The sequence below is a fragment of the Saccopteryx leptura genome, chromosome 8, assembly GCF_036850995.1.
Source record: "Saccopteryx leptura isolate mSacLep1 chromosome 8, mSacLep1_pri_phased_curated, whole genome shotgun sequence".
In the NCBI taxonomy this organism is placed as follows: Eukaryota; Metazoa; Chordata; class Mammalia; order Chiroptera; family Emballonuridae; genus Saccopteryx; species Saccopteryx leptura.
This window is the reverse complement of record NC_089510.1, coordinates 85,468,885-85,491,883: the sequence shown is the minus strand read 5'-3', so window position 1 is coordinate 85,491,883 and position 22,999 is coordinate 85,468,885. Positions and strand designations below refer to the sequence as shown.

General features: G+C 39.6%; 1 protein-coding gene across 1 annotated transcript in view; it reads right to left on the bottom strand.

Moving 5' to 3' along the window:
- SLC7A14 (solute carrier family 7 member 14) overlaps positions 1 to 22,999 on the bottom strand; it is a 155,199-nt gene that overhangs the window by 32,414 nt on the left and 99,786 nt on the right. The window contains exons 3-4 of the mRNA XM_066347261.1: positions 2,555 to 2,791; positions 669 to 886 (exon numbers count right to left, since the gene is read on the bottom strand). Coding sequence (XP_066203358.1) covers positions 669 to 886; positions 2,555 to 2,791 — 455 coding nt within the window. The remainder of the gene's footprint in view (positions 1 to 668; positions 887 to 2,554; positions 2,792 to 22,999) is intronic.

Genomic DNA, 22,999 nt, shown 5'->3' with positions numbered 1-22,999 from the left:
AGCCGCTGGAATGGAATTTATATCCTGCACTGACTGGGCCCTCTCAACTGCCATCAGACCCCAGAGGGACTCGCCACCTTGGGTCAAACATTGAGATTCGATTTAGAAACTGCTTGTCCCTAGTTCCATACCCAGGAAACACTTATCCCTTCCCCAGCCATTCACTCTCCTGACTTCCCTTACTGCTCTATTTATTTACAGTCTGCCTGTCATCTGAATAGATTGTAGGGAGATTCTAGAAGTTTGGAATCAGACAGTTCTGGCTTTGTGTCCCTTGTGTTCACCTATACTCTATGCTTAACAGGAAGCCACTTGACCTCTCTGAGTGTTTTTTAAAAAAATATGCAACTCTAGAATGTTAGTATTTCCTTGCAAGTCTATGAGGAAGATTAAATAAGGTATTACATGCAAAGCACTTAATATTAAGCTATTGCAAGGGACCAACACACTAAATCTATTACTGTTATTTTTAAATTGGATCTTACTAAATGTTTGTGAAACAAATAAAATAAAAGCCATTTCTCCAGAATATTCCAATGAAAGGTGATAAAAAGGGCAGCATGAAAGTTATGAAATAGCAACATTTTCCCAAAAACATGTCTCAGACTCTTCATGACGTGGAAGGCAGAACATACAACAAGTGCACCAGGATTTATGAATGAACTTACCCCTGACCAGCCGTGGGGCAAGAACTGGCCCTCAGCCCAGTATTTCCCATTGATAAAGAAGAGGCCCGCAATCATGATGAACACCCACACTGCCAGGTTTAGCACATTGAGGACGTTGTTGAAGCCCACAGAGTTCTTCACCCCCAGCGCAACAATGATGGTGACGATGACCGCGATCACCAGAGCCAGAAAGTCCGGGTATGATTCTTCTCCTTTCCCTAAAGGGGAAAGACATGAGTTAACATCAGAGGAAAGAAAGCCTGTAAACTCTCAGCTCCACCCCAGGATATCAGCACTCGGCTCTGAGAAGGGTAGTAAGTTTGTCATGACTGGAGAAGAAACCCTCTGTGTGTGTGTGTGTGTGTGTGTGTGTGTGTGTGTGTGTGTGTGTGTATGCACGCGCGTGGTTTTGGTATATAGGTAACATGACCTGATATCCTGAACCTAAAATTGGGATACATGATATGACAATTACAAGAGCCCTGTGGAACCATGGCACAGGACATTTGAAGTTAGGATTGTCTTGGGATATTTGGGATATATATATAAGTCTAACGTGTTATTTGAAAACTGTTTTATCTTCATTCTTATTCACTTTACAGTCCATGAATGTTGCTTTCCATTTCAGCAGTTCTTTTATTAAAAAAAATTAAAATGTGTGTCTTTGAGAACTATTGGAAGAAGAGTGTTCTTTCCGTTTCTGTGTATGTGGCTGCAGAGGAATGACCAGTGAACGAACACGCCCTGCCTGCTAGGTCTTGTCTGTTGGCCTGTGGACTCCTGCCCCCTATTGACTGGAAAAGGCACTGTCTCAGCAGTTAGGCTCCTGGGTTTCAGTTGCACCTATCTGATTTTGGAGGACACTTGCAGACTTCAAATTCTATGAAATCAGTATACTGAAGAGATGTGGACTTCCTACTTGTTTATCTTCTCAAGGTAGGTGGGTACTCAGCATTTTTGTCAGTTCTTCTGAGTTAGGGTCACCAAAGTTAACTATGTAAGACAATTTCTGCTCTCAATAATCATTCTTTTGAGCCCATTGTAAGGGAATTTATAATAGTTTTAATCTTTCTCATTTATTTGTATGTAGGAATTCAGGCTTGTAGTAGAGCGGACAGTAAAGAGTATCCCAGCTGACATTAAAGTTCTGTGGTTGTCGTAAATGCCCCATTTCCTATGGTTGAATAGTATTCCATTGTATATATGTACCACATCTTCTATATCCAGTCCTCTATCAAGGGTACAGAGCCACAGAATCAGTCCCTGGATGTTTTGGCACAAGACCCCAAAACTTCCTTAACTAATGCTTAACTTCCCATGAATGTGAAAGGATAAAGTCAGATGTCAGGATGGAAAGTGGGTGGCCAGTGATGGGTACAGCCTGTCGCAAGATGATTTTTATGTGAGCTTCTGTTATTTATGAAAAATTTAAAAAATTTTCTGAGGAAACCACTGGAGCTGTTCCTTACAGTTTTTCTTACTGCATTAGTTTTATTTTTATATAGTTATTAACACGATACATGTACAATTTGTATCTTTTGTCACATGCCATTACATTAAAAACATTCAATGTTATTACAACAGTTTTCCTAGTCGTTCTTTTAATTTCTAGCTACATGATATGCATTCACAATTTACTTAGTCATTAGCTATTTCTAATCTTTTGTTATTATACATAAGGCTGTGATGAACTTGTTTTTGTAGAAAGCTTTATAAAAATTAGACTGATATCCTTAGGATAGAATCACGGGGAAAATTATTTTGGACAAAAAAAAGACATACTTAAGGCTGTTGGTACATTTTGCTAAACTGCTTCCTGAAAGGGGAACCCATTCATTTGGCTCAGCAACTTTGCCTTTTGGGGCGAGAGGATCTGGCAGCCTCACCCAGGCCGTTGAGGGTTCCCACGCTGTCTACCATCCAGCGGCTGAAGGTGTGGTTTGCCAGTGAGTCAAACATGCTGCTCAGAGCACTGGCGCCAGCTGCAGTGCCAATCAGGTACTCCAGGATCAGGTTCCAGCCGATGAAAAATGCCACGAACTCCCCGACAGTGACATAGCTATAGGTGTAGGCCGACCCTGTGGTCTTTGGGACGCGGACTCCAAACTCTGCATAGCAAACACCTGCATGGGACAAACACACACAGTGGTGGACTGCAGGAGACGAGCTGACCTCTGGGGGCTGACCACACTGGGTAGGAAATCTTGGGAATCCCTGAAATTGTAGAACAAATACCCACAGTTTTGTGTATGTGAATCAGGACAAAGCCAGTAATGTATTCTAACCTCACTTCCGAAAAACTTTTTAACCTGAATGCCTGGAAGGAGATCAGAACTAATTCTAAGAAATTATTAGAAACTGATCTTCTTTACTTAGAAAAATTCCCACTTATATGTGTCTCTATCATTGTTTCTTAGGTGTCAGATATATGAGTGAACATGAGCCTAATTCATTAGGATCCTCACAACTATTTACATATTGCAGAAGATGCATCTCATTTGAGAGTGATACCTTGAGTGATTCATGAAAATCTTTTACTATCTTTAGGGGACTGATAAAAAATTCAAATATTAATAAATGACTTGTTGTTGATGAGGAAATTGAGCACATGCAAAAGATAATTTAATGGATACTTTTAAAGTGCTTCTTTTGTGTCTGGCAGGCTGATAAATGCTGGGAATAAAAAAGGACAAGTGAGACGTGGCCTTGTTCTCAGAGGGAGATGAACCAGAAAACCAGCATACATGCTAGGCTGTGCAAGCTCAGTGGCATGGAAATATGCAGGAGTGAGAGCAGGATGAGAGATGTGTACGTCAGCTGGTCTTGAGCATATACAGGAATTAATTAGACAAAGAAGGTGGATTATAAGGCAAAGACATGGCAGAGAGAGACAGTGTGATGGAAGTGTGTGTGGGGGTGGGAACTGGGAGGGTCAGGACCCACTTCCACCAGAATCATCTGTTGAATCATAATTTCAGGAGATGGGGACCATGAATCTGTATTTTAATGAGTTCCCCACTTATTTTTGAAACATATTGGTATATTGCCTCATTCTTTGTTTAATGGAATTAAAGATAGAATTAGACAGACTGGGAATACACCAGACTTCCGGGACATGGCAGAGTTTCCTATATTGTGCTAGGAGCTCTGGATGTTGGGCCAGCAGGTGGGGTGCCATGGTGGTGGACAGATGTAGGACAGCGTGGAGGAAACACAGCAGGAGTGGGATGTAGGCGGATGTCTGATGAACTCAAAGTCAGCTTCGCCATCAGTCCCAATTTTGTTAAGGGCCAACCTTGAAGCTCTTTCATCACAAATCAGGGACCAATAGTTCACTTTTTTCCAAATAAAGAGAGCAGATTTATTCTCCTTTAGAAGGAAAGAAAAATCTGTGCAAAGAAGCAAAAGCAGAGATTGCAAAAACAACGACACAGTGCACGATGACATGTGATGCAATGCCTCTTTTCTTTCCTCTCGGGGTGTCAGTTGTCAGGGTGTCCGTATGGAAGGAGCCCTGGGCCAGCTGGCCCACACTGCTGTCTCAACTCTACTTGGAACCTGTTCCACTTTTACATTTTGTTTCCTTCTTTGTAAAATAAAGGAATTGGACTGGGATGCGCTCTGAAGGATCTTCCTGCTCCATCACTCTAGGATTTTACCTGCTATTGATATATTGAATTTTGCTGCGAAATATACTGAACATAATCTAACTTTTCTTTTACATCAATTTCTATGCTGTTCTGTGTTTTGGAGATGCTCTGAGGGCTAGCAAAGCCATCTGTCCCTGCGTTAAATGGCTTAGGCTGCTATTTATTTTGAGTTCCTATGTCAGCCTCCCTCCTTCTACTATGTGAAAGTTTTCTATCTCCTTCCTGGAGATCTCAAGGCTGATCCTGAGTAGCCAAACCCCCTCCTTTCTAAATCGCTGCTCCTAACACCTGATGTTTGAATTGTTAGAGTGAGTCTAAAATTAAGAGGATGTGGTCTGGGAAGGAAGACCTTAGGAGCACTTTGTTGAGAAAACTGTAGAGTGCATAAACACCAACTATGAGGACCTGATGATATTTTTTCACTTGGACAACTTTTGAGTTCTTTCCTTCTGAAGAGAGGTGAGTTTGCACATACAGAATAAGTTATTTATAGTGCAGCATGAGGAAGGGATTAGGAAGAAACGGACTTCTATTGGGTATAGGATCCGCAACTTTACCCAATATCTCTTATACGCTATCAGTGTCTTTGTGCAATCAAAGTTCTCTTCTTAATGTTTGATCTGCTAAATAAAAATTTAAAATACTCAATTCACCATCAGAACCGAATATCCAAGACTTCAGTAAGTCTTAGGAAGGGACCAGCCTCTGACTGCCCTGAGTCAGACTGTTCAAAGTGCAGGAACATATAGAATCTTAGTCATTCATCTCCCAAGGTCTTGCGTGGATCGTGGACTGGAGGTAGGGGAGAACGGTGAGAAAATCAATTAGCCACTAACTATGTAAGACAATTTCTGCTCTCAGTAATCATTCTAAGGGAATGTAAGGGAATTTATAATAGTTTTTATCTTTCTCATTTATTTGTATGTAGGAATTCAGGCTTGTAGTAGAGCAGACAGTAAAGAGTATCCCAGCTGACATTAAAGCTCTGTGGTTGTCGTAAATGCCCCATTTCTTATGGTTGAATAGTATTCCATTGTATATATGTACCACATCTTCTATATGCAATCCTATATGCATTTTGGTTGTTTCTATGTCTTGGCCACTGTGAATAATGCTGTAGTAGTTACCAGGGGGAGGAAGATACAGGGGAGGGGAGATTGGGGGAAGGGTGTAAAGAGGGACAAATATGAGGTGATGGAAAATGATTTGGCTTCAGGTGATAGATATACAACATAATTGACTATTCAAATGATGAAGTGATGTTTGCCTGAAATCAGTGTACACTTATTGATAAATGTCAACCTGTTAAAATTAATTTTCTAAAAATAAATAAATAAATAAATAAATAAATAAAAACTCTGTGGTGCGAAGTAAGTGATTTCAACCCCAAATATCCTGTTAAAAACTGGAAAATGCAGTGAGTCATTCAATCATTTTCAAATACCTGATGTGTACGGAAGACAAATTCAAGAGTATTTTCTATTCAGGAAGAAAGAAATAAAAACTACTGAAAAGGAAATCTTGGCTTTTATCCTAGATTATTTAGTAACCGAGTATATAAGAACAAGTTACTTACCTCACATAGATAAAAATGAGGGGGTCAGTTAGACAAGATTCAAGGTACCTTCTGGTGCTATTGTTCTTTGGTTTAAAACTAGAGTCTGAGTCAATGGGGGAAGCTCTGTAGAAAATACTTTAAACCAATGGTTCTCAGCAAAGGTGTTACTGCCTCCTTGGGTTTAAATTCTGGAAATCTGCAGGAGTGTCTATGGTTCTCATAATTGTGGGCACAAGCTGCTTTAAATAGGCAGAGGACTAGGCTGTTAGATATTCGGCAATGTGTGAGACTATGCACAGAATAAAGCACTGTCCCATGTCTTATAGGACAGGCACGCAAATAAAAATCTGTTTATTATTTCTGAGCCTCCCCCCCCCCCCCATAGCTTTATAAACAGTGAATTTTCCAGGACTATAACAACATGGTAAATTAAGGGAAAGTTGTAATATGTTTTGTTTGAAATTTAACAAGAGTTGGTCATCATTTTGGAAAAACTACATTATCCATAACAACATAACTCAGGTCTTTGAACACTAAGCATCACTCTTATGTGAATGCATCTATAGCAGTTGCATTTGTAGCAGTTCTAGAGATGGCAAAAAACATCTGATGATTTCATTATGTCTCCTAATGTACTTATGCCCCAGCATTCACACATTGAAATAAATATTTTTTTATTAAGAGTTATTTTTCTTTCTTTCTTCTTTTTTTTATTAATTTTACTAGGTGACATCAATAAATCAGGGTACATATGTTCAAAGAAAACATGTCCAGGTTATCTTGTCAATCAATTATGTTGCATACCCATCACCCAAAGTCAGATTGTCCTCTGTCACCTTCTATCTAGTTTTCTTTGTACTCCTCCCCCTTCCCCTTTTTCTCTCCCTCCCCCCTCAACCACCACACTCTTATCAATGTCTCTTAGTCTCATTTTTATGTCCCACCTATGTATGGAATTATGCAGTTCTTGTTTTTTCCTGATTTACTTATTTCACTTTGTATAATGTTATCAAGATCCTACCATTTTGTTGCAAATGATCTGATGTCATCATTTCTTATGGCTGAGTAGTATTCCATAGTGTATATGTGCCACATCGTCTTTATCCAGTCTTCTATTGAAGGGCTTTTGGTTGTTTCCATGTCTTGGCCACTGTGAACAATGCTGCAATAAACATGGGGCTGCATGTGTCTTTACGTATCAATGTTTCTGAGTTTTGGGGGTATATACCCAGTAGAGGGATTGCTGGGTCATAAGGTAGTTCTATTTTCAGTTTTTTGAGGAACCACCATACTTTCTTCCATAATGGTTGTACTACTTTACATTCCCACCAACAGTGAATGGGGGTACCTTTTTCTCCGCAGCCTCTCCAACATTTGCTATTACCTGTCTTGTTAATAATAGCTAATCTAACAGGTGTGAAGTGGTATCTCATTGCAGTTTTGATTTGCATTTCCCAAATTAACTAATGAAGATGAGCATCTTTTCATATATCTGTTGGCCATTTGTATTTCTTCCTGGGAGAAGTGTCTGTTCATGTCCTCTTCCCATTTGTTTATTGGATTGTTTGTTTGTTTGTTGTTGAGTTTTATGAGTTCTTTGTATATTTTGGATATTAGGCCCTTATCTGAGCTGTTGTTTGAAAATATCATTTCCCATTTAGTTGACGGTCTGTTTATTTTGTTGTCAGTTTCTCTTGCTGAGCAAAAACTTCTTAGTCTGAAGTAGTGACATTCATTTATTTTTGCCTTCACTTCCCTTGCCTTTGGAGTCAAATTCATAAAATGCTCTTTAAAACCAAGGTCCATGAGTTTAGAACCTATGTCTTCTTCTATGTACTTTATTGTTTCAGGTCTTATATTTAGGTCTTTGATCCATTTTGAATTAATTTTAGTACAAGGGGACAAACTGTAGTCAAGTTTCATTCTTTTGCATGTAGCTTTTCAGTTTTCCCAGCACCATTTGTTGAAGAGGCTTTCTTTTCTCCATTGTGTGTTGTTGGCCCCTTTATCAAAAATTATTTGACCATATATGTGTGGTTTTATTTCTAGACTTTCTATTCTGTTCCATTGGTCTGAATGTCTATTTTTCTGCCAATACCATGCTGTTTTGATTGTCATGGCTCTATAATATAGTTTGAAGTCTGGTATTGTAATGCCCCCAGCTTCATTCTTTTTCTTTAGGATTGCTTTGGCTATTTGGGTTTTTTTATAGTTCCATATAAACCTTATAATTTTTTGTTCCATTTCTTTAAAAAATGTCATTGGAATTTTGATGGGAATTGCATTAAATTTGTATATTGCTTTGGGTAATATGGCCATCTTGATTATATTTATTCTTTCTATCCAAGAGCAAGGAATATTCTTCCATCTCATTGTATTTTTTTCGATTTCCCTTAACAATGCTTTGTCGTTTTCATTATATAAGTCCTTTACATTCTTTGTTATGTTTATTCCTAGGTATTTTATTTTTTTTGTTGCAATCGTGAAGGGGATTATTCTTTTGAGTTCGTTCTCAAATGTTTCATTGTTGGCATATAGAAAGGCTATGGACTTTTGTATATTAATTTTGTATGCTGCGACCTTACTGTATTGGCTTATTGTTTCTAGTAGTCTTTTTGTAGATTCTTTGGGGTTTTCAATGTATAGGATCATATCATCTGCAAAAAGTGATACCTTTACTTCTTCTTTTCCGATATGGATGCCTTTTATTTCTTTGTGTTGTCTGATTGCTCTGGCTAGAACCTCTAGCACCACATTAAATAAGAGTGGAGAGAGTGGACAACCCTGTCTTGTTCCTGATTTAAGGGGGAAAGTCTTCAGTTTTGTGCCATTTAATATGATGTTAGCTGATGGTTTATCATATATGGCCTTTATCATGTTGAAATATTTTCCTTCTATACCCATTTTGTTAAGAGTCTTAAACATAAAATTGTGTTGTATTTTATCGAAAGCCTTTTCTGCGTCTATTGATAAGATCATGTGGTTTTTGTTCTTTGTTTTGTTGATATGGTGTATTATGTTAACCGTTTTACATGTATTGAACCATCCTTAAGATTCTGGGATGAATCCCAGTTGATCATGATGTATTATTTTTTATTGTGTTCTTGGTGGAGCTGTTACTTGTGGTTTTGTTTTCTTTTGTTCTTTGAATCTGGTTGGAAAACCCCCTTTAGTATTTCCTGGAGTGGGGGCTTTCTGCTGATAAATTCTCTCATCTTTTCTGTATTTGTGAGTGTTTTTATATCTCCTTCGTACTTGAAGGATAGCTTTGATGGGTATAGTATTCTTGGCTGAAAGTTCCTCTCTTTCAGGGCTTTAAATATTGGGGTCCACTCTCTTCTAGCTTGTAGAGTTTCTGCTGAGAAATCTGATGATAATCTAATAGGCCTTCCTTTATATGTTGTACTCTTCTTTTCCCTGGCTGCCTTGAGAATATTTTCTTTGTCATTGGTTTGTGTCATCGTTATTATGATGTGCCTTGGAGTGGGTTTGTTGGGGTTAAGAAAACTTGGTGTTCTGTTTGCTTCTTGAATTTGAGGCTTTAGTTCTTTCCACAGGCTTGGGAAGTTCTCGTCTATTATTTGTTTGAGTATATTCTCCATTCCATTTTCTTTCTCTTCTCCCTCTGATATACCTATTATTCTTATGTTATTCTTTCTGATGGAGTCAGACAATTCCTGTAGGGCTTTCTCGTTTTTTATTATTTTTGAGTCTCTTTCTTCTTCTCTCTGTTGTGCCTCAAGTTGTTTGTCTTCTATTTCACTAATCCTATCTTCTATCTGGGCTGTTCTGTTAGCTAAGCTTGTTACCTCGTTTTTCAGCTCGTGAATTGAGTTTTTCATTTCTGTTTGATTTGTTTTTATAGTTTCAATTTCCTTGGTAATATATTCTTTGTGTTCATTGAGTTGTTTTCTGATCTCCCTAAATTGCCTTTCTGTGTTTTCTTGTATATCTCTGAGTATTTTTAAGATTTCTATTTTAAATTCTCTGTCATTTAGCTCCAAGGCTTCCAATATGTTAAGTCTTTTCTCCATAGATTTTTCCACATCTATTTGTGTTACCTCTCTTTCTTTTGTATCCATAATATTCGATTTCCTCTTTCTTATTGGCATCTGAGGGTGGTCTTGTTGATAGCACTAATTAGAATTAATAAAGAGTGAAAAGAAAAAAAAAAGTAAAACACCCCACAAAAAAAACCAGTATTAATTTATTATTTCCCCCCTTTTTCTTTCTTCTCTTTCCCTCCTCTCCCCTCCTCAGGGAAATATCGTGATGACCTGTGAATTATATTATGCTAAATGGAACAAAAACTGCCTATAATGGAGGGCCTGATTTGGGGTGAAGAGTTCAAGGGGCAAAAAAAGGGAGTAGGGACCTACTAAATGCAAAAAAAAAAAAAAAAAAAAAGGAAGAAAATCTTAGACAAGCATAAGATGATTTGCTTGTAAGTGATGGTCGACTAAGAGATATAATGAGAGGGATAAGAGGGAACCAGAAAAAAGGAGAAAAAAAAAGAATAATAAAGAAAAAAATAAAAATAATAAGTAAAAATCTGTTGTATTAAGTGGAGCGAAGACTAAATACGATGGAGACCTTGGGTTGGGAGGTATGCTAGTGAGTTAAAAAGCAACGTAAAAAGTACCCAAAATGCCACAAAAATAAACAAACAAACAACAAAAAAAAAACAAAAACAAAAGCGAAAAAGAAAAATAAAACCAAAAAAAAACCTTGAGTCCCAAATTAACTAATTTGTTCGTGATTGAGGATTAATTGGGAGGAAAAGTAAAATGAGAAAAGAAAAAACAAATAGAAAGGAAAAAATAAGAAAAAGAAAAACGAAGGAAGAAAAAAAGAGGAAGAGAAAAAAACAAAATAAAGCAAAACGAAAAAAAACAAAAGAGGAGAGAAGGAGAGTTAAGTGTTTTGGAGTATAACCTTAAAGGAGGGTGAGGATGAAGATAAGAAATAAAATGTAACACTCATGGGTAGTGTAGTTCAAGAAAAGGGAAGCATAAGATGGGCAGAGAATAGAAGGACCGAGGTGGAGGAAATAGAAATAATAATAATAAAGGCAATAAGATAGAAGAAACAAACAACAGCAAAAAAAAAAAATTAGTGGAACAAGTTGTAAAGTCTGTGGATTTTTCTTGATTTTGAGAGGTTAACTTCTTCCTTTTTCTTTTCTCTCCCTCTTCCTGGTCGGTGACTCTGTACCCCAGGCTCTGCCCCTGTGTCACACTTAGGTAGGGATTTGCAGTTGATGGGGTTCTATGGCAATGTCATATAATTGGCTTTAGTCTTGCTGGTAGTCAAGGCTTGTTGGCGTTTGCAGGGTCCAACGATGAGAGAGTTTGCTTTCCTGGAGTCTCTCTCCTAGTCCCCCCTTCCTGAATTAGCAGCCTGGTGATCCAGCTATAAGGCTGCTACTGCTTCTGCCTGGGGAGTAAGAGGCTCATAGAGCTAGGAAATCCCCACTCTATCCCCACTCAGTGCAAGGCTTTGGGAAAGGCTCTGGCAGTCAGAGCCTCCAGTGTAATCAGGCGGGGGTGGGAGTCAATTGTTGTCAAGGTGTCTGTTCAGCGCCTAGCATTCAGTTGGACCACTCAACCCAGGCTTTCCACACTTTGTAGCCTGTTTTGGCTGGGAAGAAGAGGCACTAGTCTCTGCTTGTGACTAGTGTAGTAAAGATCTTATTATCTGCCAAGTCCCTCTTGTTAGCGTTTATCCCTGAATATGGAGGCTCTATCAGTCAGAAGTTGACCCCGCCCCTTTAGCGAGAGGCACTAAGAAATATCACGCCTCTTATCTTGGATCGCTGAACTGAGAGAGATCTTATCAATTAGAGCCCGTGGGTGCGCAGATTTTATGGGTTAAGCTAATTTCAGTGATTGGGTCCACAGCTGTGCTCCCGAAGGTATTTCAGGCTGCCTGCGTGCCCCTCCCCCAACGTTTGATTGTTAGCTTGAATGGCTAGGTGAGGTGCCCCGCCCACGGAGAGAATCTCCCAAGTAGGGAAGACCGCCCTGGCGCCTCCCGCTCGCCCGGCCGCTGGCGGCTGGAGCGCACCGGGCGCAGGATAATGGGGCACCCTGGGTGTGCGGGCCAGTAGGGCACACTGGGTGCAGGATAATGGGGCACCCTGGGTGTGCGGGCCAGTAGGGCACGTGCGCAAATGGGGTGCTCCAGGCACCGGTGGCTGGGGACTCTCACTCGCAGTGCGCGGGCCGCTGGGAACGTTAGTGGTGCTCGCTCTGCAACCGGACCGGGCGCGCGCCGGCGGCTGCTCGCCGCTCCCGAGTGTGGGCCTACTCACCACAGGCGCACTCCCTCCGCGGCTTGAATGAACGTCCCTGCGGTAGTTAGCTTCCTCCACACCCTCGTCTCTCAGATTCAAGTGATAACAGTCCTTTTGCTTTCAGTTTGTGTGGAACTCTGGAATGCTCCGAGGATAAATTTTTCTGTTTCTAGTTGATAAATTTGTTGTGATTTTGGGGAGATCTGTTGGACGCGCTGCTCACGGTGCCATTTCCGTGACGTCACTCCATATTATTTTTTTAATATGTTGTTGTATTCGATTTGCTAGTATTTTGTTTAGTATTTTAGCATCTGTATTCATTAGAGATATTGGTCTGTAGTTTTCTTTTTTTTTGTGCTGTCCTTGCGCGGTTTCGGTATGAGGGTTATGTTGGCCTCATAAAATGTGTTTGGAAGTATTTCTTCTTGTTCAATTTTTTGGAAGACTGAGTAGAATAGGAACAAAGTCTTCTTTGAATGTTTGATAGAATTCCCTAGTATAACCGTCTGGGTCTGGACTTTTATTTTTGGGGAGGTTTTTAATAGTTTTTTCTATTTCTTCCCTACTAATTGGTCTGTTTAGGCTTTCTGATTCTTCTTGACTCAGTCTAGGAAGGTTGTATTGTTCTAGGAATTTATCCATTTCTTCTAGATTGTTGAATTTAGTGGCATAAAGTTTTTCATAGTATTCTACAATAATTCTTTGTATATCTATGATATCTGTGGTGATTTCTCCTCTTTCATTTTGGATTTTGTTTATATGAGTCTTTTCTCTTTTTTCCTTGGTAAGTCTTGCCAAGGGGTTGTCAATTTTGTTGTTCTTTTCAGAGAACCAGCTCCTTGTTCTATTAATTTTTTCTATAGTTTTTCTGTTCTCTATTTCATTTATTTCTGCTCTGATTTTTACTATCTCCTTTCTTTGGCTGGTTTTGGGTTGTCTTTGTTCTTCTTTTTCCAGTTCTTTAAGGTGTGAAGTTAAGTGGTTCACTTGGTCTCTCTCTTGTTTGTTCATATAGGCCTGAAGTGATATGAACTTCCCTCTTATCGCTGCTTTTGCTGCTTCCCATAGATTCTGATATGTCATATTGTCATTTTCATTTGTCTGTATATATCTTTTGATCTCTGCGCTTATTTCTTCTTTGACCCATTCATTTTTTAAAAGTATGTTGTTTAGTTTCCACATTTTTGTGTTTTGTTTTTTTTTTTTTTACTTTTTTGCAGTTGAATTCTACTTTCAAAGTTTATGATCAGAAAATATGCTTGGTACAACTTTGATTTTTCTGAATTTGGTGATGTTGTTTTTGTGGCCAACATATGGTCAATTCTTGAGAATGATCCATGTACACTGGAGAAAAATGTATACTCTGTCACTTTGGGATGAAATGTCTTGTAGATGTTTATCATATCCCGGTGCTCTAGTGTTTTGTTTAAGGCCAATATATCTTTATTGATTCTCTGTTTGGATAACCGATCTAGAGCCGTCAGCGGTGTATTGAGGTCTCCAAGTATGATTATATTTTTGTTAGTTTTTGTTTTAAGGTCAATAAGTAGCTGTCTTATATATTTTGGTGCTCCTTGGTTTGGTTAATATATATTAGGAATTGTTCTGTCTTCTTGTTTCAGCGTTCCCTTAATCATGAAATGACCATTTTTGTCTTTGAATACTTTTGCTGTTTTTTAGTCAGTATTATCAATATGAGTATTGCTACGTCTGCATTTTTGGGATGTTATTTGCTTGGAGTATTGTTTTTTAGCCTTTCATTTTGAATTTGTTTTTTCCTTGTTGCTTAGATGAGTTTCTTGTAGGCAGCATACAGTTGGATTTTCTTTTTTAATCCATTCTACTACTCTGTACCTTTTTATTGGTGAGTTTAATCCATTTACATTTAGTATAAATATCGACACTTGTGGGTTCCCTATTGCCATTTTATACATTGTTTTCTGTTAGTTTTGTGTCATGTTTGATTCTTCTCTTTTGTTTTTATATCTTTTGTTTTTGTTTTGTTGTATTCCATACATCTTTCCTCTGTTTCTATCTCTTTTAAATCATGTGCTTCTTTGGGTTTTTTTCAATGATGGTTACCATTAAGTAATGAAAAGGTTTTCTACCCTGTTCATTGTAGTGCACTATCTTGTGAGTACTTTTGCACTCCATTGTCCTTGCTACTGTTAATCTCTGTCCTCTCTCCCCCCCTTTTTTTGTTGTTGTCACAGTTTAAATTTGGTTTTATTGTTTTCTTGGTGGAGCTTTTACTTGTGGTTTTGTTTCGTTTTGGTCTTTGTATCTGGTTGGAAAACCCCCTTTAGTAATTCCTGGAGTGGAGATTTTCTGATTATAAATTTCCTCATTTTCTGTATCTGTGAATGTTTTTATTTCTCCTTCATATTTGAAGGATAGCTTTGATGGGTATAGTATTTGTGGTTGAAAGTTCCTATCTTTCAGGACTTTAAATATTGGGGTCCACTCTCTTCTAGCTTGTAGAGTTTCTGTTGAGAAATCTGATGATAATATAATGGGCCTTCCTTTATCTGTTGTATTCTTCTTTTCCCTGGCTGCCTTGAGAATTTTTTCTTTGTTGTTGGTTTGTGCCAGTTTCATTATGATGTGCCTTGGAGTAGGTTTTTTGGGGTTAAGAAAACTCGGAGTTCTGTTTGCTTCTTGAATTTGAGGCTTTAGTTCTTTCCATAGGCTTGGGAAGTTCTCATTATTATTTGTTTGAATATGTTCTCCATTCCATTTTCTCTCTCTTCTCCCTCTGATATACCTATTATTCTTATGTTATTCTTTCTGATGGAGTCAGACAATTCCTTTAGGGCTTTCTTATTTTTTTTAAATTTTTGAGTCTCTTTCTTCTTCTCTCTGTTGTGCCTCAAGTTGCTTGTCTTCTATTTTACTAATCCTACCTTCTATCTGGCCTGTTCTATTAGCTAAGCTTGTTACCTCGTTTTTCAGCTCATGAATTGAGTTTTTCATCTCTGTTTGATTTGTTGTTATAGTTTCAATTTTCTTGGTAATATATTTTTTGTGTTCGTTGAGTTGTTTTCTGAGCTCCCTAAATTGCCTTTCTGTGTTTTCTTGTATATCTCTGTGTATTTTTAGGATTTCTATTTTAAATTCTCTGTCATTTAGCTTTAAGGTTTCCAATATATTAAATTTTTTCTCCATAGATTTTTCCTCATCTATCTGTGCTACCTCTCTGTCTTTTGTATCCATGATATTCAATTTCCTTTTCCTTAATGGCATCTGAGTGTGGTTTTGTTGATAGTATTAATGAGAATTAATAAAAAAGAAAAAGTTAAAAAAATAAAAATAAAAAAGAATTAAAAAAATTATTATCCCCCCCCCTTTTTCCTCTTTTTTCCTTTCCCCTCCTTCTTGAGAAAATCTTGTGGTGAACTGTGAATTATGTTGTGCTAAATAGAACTAAAACTATCTATAATGGAGGGTCTGAGTTGGGGAGAAGTGATAAAGGGGGCTAAAAAGGGTATATGGACCCACAAAATGCAAAAAAGGAAAAAATTTGGGTCAATAATAATATGATTTGCTTTTAGGTGATGGTTGACTAAGAGATATGATGAGAGGAATAAGAGGGAAACAGAAAAAAGGGAAAAAATTTAAAAATTACTATTGTAATTAGTGAAGCAAGAACTAGACAAAATGGAGAGCCTGGGTTGGGAGCACTGCTAGTGAGTTAAAAAAGAAAAGTAAAAAACCCTAAAAGTGTCACAAAGAAAAATTTGAGTCCCAGATAAAATAATTTGTTCATGATTGAGGATTGAATGAGAGGAAAAGTAAAGGAGAAAAGAAGAAACTAATATAGAAGGAGAAAAAAAAAAAGAAAGAGTAAAGCACAAAAAGAAGAAAAAAGAACAAAAGGAGAGAGAGAGAGAGAGTTAAGGGTTTTGGAATGCAACCCTCATAGAGAGAAAGGAAGAAGAAAGAAAAGATAATGGGAGATGTAACACTCATGGGTAGTGTAGTTCAAGGAGAGGAGAGAGTAAGACTGGCAGAGAATTAAACGACCAAATTGGAAGAGGAAGAAAATAATCAAGACAAGAAGATAAGAGAAACAAACGAACAAATATAATAAAATGGGATAGGTTATAAAGTCTGTGGATTATTTTTGATTTTGAGATGTTATCTTCTTGCTTTTTCTTTTCTCTCCCTCTTCCTGGTCGGTGACTCTGTACCCCAGGTTCTGCCCCTGTGGCACGCTTAGGTAGAGGTTTGCAGTTGATAAGTCTCTATGGCGATGCCATGTATTGGGCTTCAGTCTCATTGGCAGTCGAGGCTCATTAGCATTTGCAGGCTCCGACAATGAGAGAGTCTGTGTTCCCAGAGCCTCTCTCCTATCTTTCCTTCCTGAATTAGTAGCCTGGTGATCCAGCTATGGGGTTGCTGCTGCCTCTGCCTGGAGAGTAAAAGGCTCAAAGAGCTGGCAAATCTCCACTCTATTCCCACTCAGCACAGGGCTCTGGGTAAGGCTCAATCAGTCAGAGCCCATAGCATAATCAGGCAGGGCTTCAGCCCACACAAAGACTTCTGACTCTGCCCTTCTGTCCAGTAACACGGGCGCCCACTCCCAGGGCTCTAGGAGGAATCTCTCACCCACTATCTGCACATGCCGACCAGGTGATTGGGGCAGATGGTTGTCCCAAGTGCCTTTCTTTGTCTGGATTTGGTGAGAGGGTTAGCTTGTGTTGACTGGGTTGTCACAAGCATAGTTTTTCCTCGGCTTTGATGTCCGTGCCACAGCCTGGTTCGGACGTTTGTGCCGCAGTCTGGTTCTATTTACACCCTTTGCCCTCCTTAGTTCCTATACTCTCAGTTCCCAGTGAAAGCAGCCCTTATTTAGGTTAGTGAAGAAAGTGGAGTGTTTCTTCCTCCTTATTTCCTTTGGGGTTGATTATATATTTAGTCAATTTTTCTCTTGATCATACCTTCGCGTTTAGTGTGGAACTTCTGTAAGCTACAAGGATAGATTTTTCTGTGTCTGGTTGAAGATCTTGTTGAATTTTCAGGGAGATTTATTGGTATCACTCCTTACAGCGCCATTTCTCTGATGTCACTCTGAGAGTATTCTCTTTTTTTTTTTATTATTATTATTATTTTTTAGGTGAGAGGATGGGAGATAATGGGGCAGAGTCACACATGTGCTCTGACCAGGATCCACCTGGCCACCTCCGACGGGGGCCAATGTTCGAATCAATCGAATTGTTTTTAGCACTGAGGCTGACATACTTGGACCAATGAAGCTATCCTCAGTGCCCAGAGCCATGCTCAAACCAACTGAGCCACTGGCTGCAGGAGAGGGAGATGGTGGTGGTGCGGGGAGAAGCAGATGATTGTTTCTCTTGTGTTCCCTGACTGGGGATTGAACTGGTACATTCATATGCTGGACCAATGCTTTATCCACTGAGCTACTGGCCAGGGCCAGAAATTACTTTGTTTTCATTTATATTTCACATACACAGTGCATTAATTTTTTTTAAAAAAATTAAGAGTGTAAGAAGGTAACATTATCTCAGGTTTATATTTCACAATTGTAAAGAGAGCATTGCAAAGTATTTTTTCCTTAAAGTTGATTTGATGTACTGTTGAAGAATCTTTATTTTAAAGGAGAGATACATTTACAAATAATTTTTATTCAGTTTAGTAATATGTTAAAAAGTATTCTTCCCCCAGATTTGCCTTGCTAATTATATTTGTGCTATTGTCAAAGTGATTTTGCATTCCTTGGCTCCCCAGCAAGTGATTGAAGAATGAGAGGCATATTGATTCCAAAACTATAACCATGTAGTTGGAGAAAATCAATATAGAGTTCAATGTGGAGGTCCCAATTGCCATCAATGAGAGACTGCATGCTGCAGACCACATGATGGAAGTTTTCCCATTGGCATTGTTCGGATATGGCAAGTCTAGGTCCTTGAGAAATGTGGAGGATTCATTTTAGCAGGACTAGATAAAATGAGTGATTTCTCAGAGGCTGCAACTCTGTCATCCTTTTCAATGACCCACTCTTTCAGTATTATAAATGTATCCTTGTTTTCATTTTGTCATATCCCTAGTGTTTTGTTTTATTCTATTTCCTGAACTATTTTTGGTTAAACTCACACAGTGCCAGGCAAAGAAGCAGTCAAACTTATGATTCACACATTGAAAAGAGGACTGGGATGAGATACCAGGAGATTTCATAATTGAAATTATCTCTATCAAGCCTCTCTTGTGTACCCCAAATGATGTATGATTTGGGGTTCAGAAAAATTTAGTCCTTTTCAATGTGAATTTTTTCCTACTCAGAGAGTCTGTGATTCTATTATATATAGGCATAAGAGATCAGCCTTAGGTTAAATACTCCCAGAGAGACAACATACACTGTTGAACTTTCCAACTGTTCCTGAGACAGTGCCACACAACCATAAACTATCACATCATGCTCTTCCTCCTCTAATTTCATCCCTTTACTCACAGCCTGCCCTGGCTCTCTATTACCCTCTTAGAACCAGGAGGCCAATAGTCTCGAACCCAATAGGGAGTAAAGGAGAGAGAACCAGCTCAGAGTAGGCAAATGGTAGAGAAGCGTTTCTTGACTCCAGAAATGTATTTTCCTCTACATTCCAACAAAGAAAGCCATTAGATAAAAAGTTCTTTTAAAAAATATTCTTTTATGGGGAAAGATTAAATCTAGTGGTATTCACACTCAAATACTAATTTCTCTACTCAAATAAAGAAGTTTTCCATTAACATGTAGTTTAACTTATGGACTAATTCCCTGATGTACTTATTAAATAAATTATCAAATTTCCAAATAATTTCTGACTTCCTCATTCTCTTCCTTTATGTGACACACTTTGTTAAGTGTCTACTAATTAATTATTGTAGTGAATACAGAGACACAACAGGAAGTCAGGCAGGTTTCCCGAGTGTGAAGCATCCATGCTTCCATCAAGAAGGGGTTTAGCCCTGGCCGGTTGGCTCAGCGGTAGAGCGTCGGCCTAGCGTGCGGAGGACCCGGGTTCGATTCCCGGCCAGGGCACACAGGAGAAGCGCCCATTTGCTTCTCCACCCCTCCGCCGCGCTTTCCTCTCTGTCTCTCTCTTCCCCTCCCGCAGCCAAGGCTCCATTGGAGCAAAGATGGCCCGGGCGCTGGGGATGGCTCTGTGGCCTCTGCCTCAGGCGCTAGAGTGGCTCTGGTCGCAATATGGTGACGCCCAGGATGGGCAGAGCATCGCCCCCTGGTGGGCAGAGCGTCGCCCCTGGTGGGCGTGCCGGGTGGATCCCGGTTGGGCGCATGCGGGAGTCTGTCTGACTGTCTCTCCCTGTTTCCAGCTTCAGAAAAATGAAAAAAGAAAGGAAAAAAAAAAAAAAAAAAAGAAGGGGTTTAATAAACAGATGATTTCATGTGGCTGGTTTTAATACTATAGAGTATTTATGAGGTGCTCTTGGAGCTCTGTGGTTCGGCTTGGTTCTTGGGAGCATGGGTCTTTGATTGCTGGGGGAGTGAGGACAAAGGAGGATTTAAGATGCATCTAAGGGGTGAGATGGGCTTTGCCAGGCAGAAAACTGTGGGAAAGGGTGGTTACAAACAGATGAAAAGGACTGAACATTTTATCTACTTCTATAGTTTTAAAGTTTTATCTTGGTTATAAAACCCTTTTTGTGCACAAAGTCTTATGGAAGGCCTAATACATAAATAAGTATAGATAGGTGACTGTTTCTAAAATGGGGCAGGAGACCTCAGGTGGCCTGCCCACGACCTTCCTCACCTCCACCCCAAGTCGCTGAGCCTCCTGTGCATGCACAGGGCTGGACTGAGCATGGCACGGGAGCTGGGCGACTTCTCAGTGGGTTTGTGCTCTTGATGCATCAACGGCCCAGACTGAAGTTGCATACAGAGCTCAGGCTAAAATGGAACTCTCCTGATAAACAGTTCTAAGAGCTGTAACTTCATTCTCTTAACAAAAAAATTCATAAGATGCCATCTCTATGATTTTATGTTAGCTGTTAGGGATTCAAGGATGAACAGAAAGAATACGACTTCGCCCTCCCCTTTTTGTTGGGTCTTATAGTCTAGTGGAGAAAGCAGACCAGAAAACAAACAACTATAATACAACAAGAAAGCAGACATTGGTGACAGGAGATGGGAGGGAAATGCATGAGACACTTTAAGGAACTGCAAAATGAGTTTTGAACTAAAGTGTTTGGACAGCCAGAAAGACTGTTCAAAGGAAAAGAGGGTATCAGGAGATACGAGAGGGAGTGCAGAGAGCTGTTCAAGAAAACAGTGTGCCAGCCCTGCGGTTTAACTTGGACCTCTCAGATCAGTAACATGTTGAGTGAGGCTCACAGTTTATTCCCAAAGGGTCTTGCTTTGTATGATGCATGCAAGTTGCAGACGTGAAGCCTGGTGAATTGTTTGGAATATACTGTATCTATAATACTTCATACAGAAGAGGTAGAAAGGTTGGGGTAGGCTGATCTGGCAAATGGATGAAGTTAATAACTCCTCACTCATGAAGGCAGTTTCTCCTGAGTGTCAATTATCCGTCATCTCCCAGACACAGGATGGAATCAGCTGTTGGATTATACCAGGACAACTCACCACTTAGGCCCAAACATGTGTTTAAGAAAGTCCTCACCAAATATAGCATTCTGCTGAGATGGTGATTACCCATTTCCTCTTCATTTTTTTAGTTTTCTTAAACCATCTTTGTTCCATTTACAAATTCACAACAGGGCTAAGACACGTCATCTATATTGCTATGGTCAATGCTGCTTAAATGTAGATTGGGAGTAGGGTGTAAGGAAAAATCACAGGGCCTCAGTGAGAAATAGAGTATGAATTCTCTCAGAAATATTTGTTTTCTCTGTGACACTGAATTCCGGATGGTGAGTAATAAAGTATCCCCATTATTGCTGTCTCCCTTGAGAAGCAAGTCACTAGATTCTGAGAATCATCTACTCGGCCCCCTGTCATGTGCCGTGGGACCCTGTGACCCTCTTCCCAATGTTCTCGGTCAGCCAAGAAAATTTTGAGTTTCTTTTTCCCAGAGTAATTCATTGGGCTTGCTCTCCCATTTACCCTGCACCTGCCTGTTACTACTGTCTCTTCTCCCTGAGCAACCTTGGCCACGTACCTGTTAGCAAAGCCCAGGCAATTTTTACAAACGTGTCTGGGAACGCTTATGTTCCTCAGCATGTAAGGAGAGACTTATAATTTTTTTGCTGAAGCAGGCCCCAGGTGGACAGCGAGAGCCTGTGTTTAAGCAATGGACAGTGTCTTTAATCAGGGCATGCATGGCACTCTTTGTTACTGAGGCTGACAGGGCTCCAATTAAAGTTGGGTAGTGAACAGAGGACTCAGGTGCCCCTAACCACAGTGCCAATGTATTAACAGGTAACCAGGAAGGACAGAAGCTGTCCTCATAGTCAGAGAAGTGACTCCTGAAACAGGTCAAGGAAATTTATTAAATTGCTATTTCAAAGTGACCAGACTATCTATGTACTCTTTTCTCTAGATCTTCCTCTGTGAAAATAATTTAGAGGTTATTAGAGGCCTGATGTCTATTTCTCTAATAGTTTCCATAACCTGCTGAATTTGAGTGTTATATTATCTGGTCATGTGATTGTTAATTATCACCATTAGTGTACATTATTTGCTTTTTAAGGAACTGCATCATGTATAAAATGATAATGAAGATGGTAATAGTAATAATTACGCTCATGTGGTTACTTCCAACTAAAGAGTTCACAGGATTGGCCGCTCACCAGGTCGTCTTCTGGTACAGGCTGTTTCCTCTGGGACCACCCTTTTCTCTGATCCTACCATTTTTATGTAGATGATCTCAGGTTAATGTAAAGGCAGCCTTGGAGGGAAACGACATTACAAAAGGGAAAGGCAGAGTCAAGTTTTTGGGCATCTACCTGCACTAGACCCTCATCCGACCTCAGGTGAGCTGTGAAGGAATGCTTGGGCCCCCCACTGCAGCTCCTCTTTGCTTTAGGAGAGGCAGTGAGGTATTATGGGGGCCACACAGCCTCCGAACACAGACCCAAAGAGTGGTTATGACAATTAAAGAGACAATGCACACAGATCATGTTGCCCAGTGCCTGGTATGCAGTGCATGCTTAATTTATGGCAACTGAAATTATTGCTAACTGTGACCTCAAGCAAGGCATTCAAATAAGCCTTAGTTTGCCCCTGGAGAAAATGGTGATGGTGACCCTACCATGCAGACTGCTGTGGGTCTTCTGGAATCCAGATACTACTCTTGGTGTATCAGGGCCCTCCTCCCGTGGGAGCGATAGCTATTGTTGCATATGAGGAAAAGGAATCTCATAGGCATTTACTTAGCAGGAGCATCTGGAGTGTTTATACAGGAGCCTTTACCTTGGAAGGGGGATAAAAGAGGTTGGAAGCAAGTATTGCTGGCTGATGACTTTAGACTCAACATCTTCAGGGATGTCAGAAGCCACCCCCTTGTGTGCTCAATTCACTTTCAAAACCGAACGTGGAAAGGGTTCTCACTAGGTTTTGAACTGTTAATCTGGAAACATCTGTCCTATTCCAAAAATCCAGTTAAAAATTGGAAGGTGAAGAGAAATTTCCCATTTTCTTGCTCAAACTTTCTTATCCAGATGACTCTGATAACTGGGCTAAAAAAGGCTTTGTGAGCAATCCTAAAGAAAAAGAATGAAGCTGGGGGCATTACAATACCTGACTTCAAACTATATTATAGGGCCACGACAATCAAAACAGCATGGTATTGGCAGAAAAATAGACACTCAGACCAATGGAACAGAATAGAAAACCCAGAAATAAAACCAC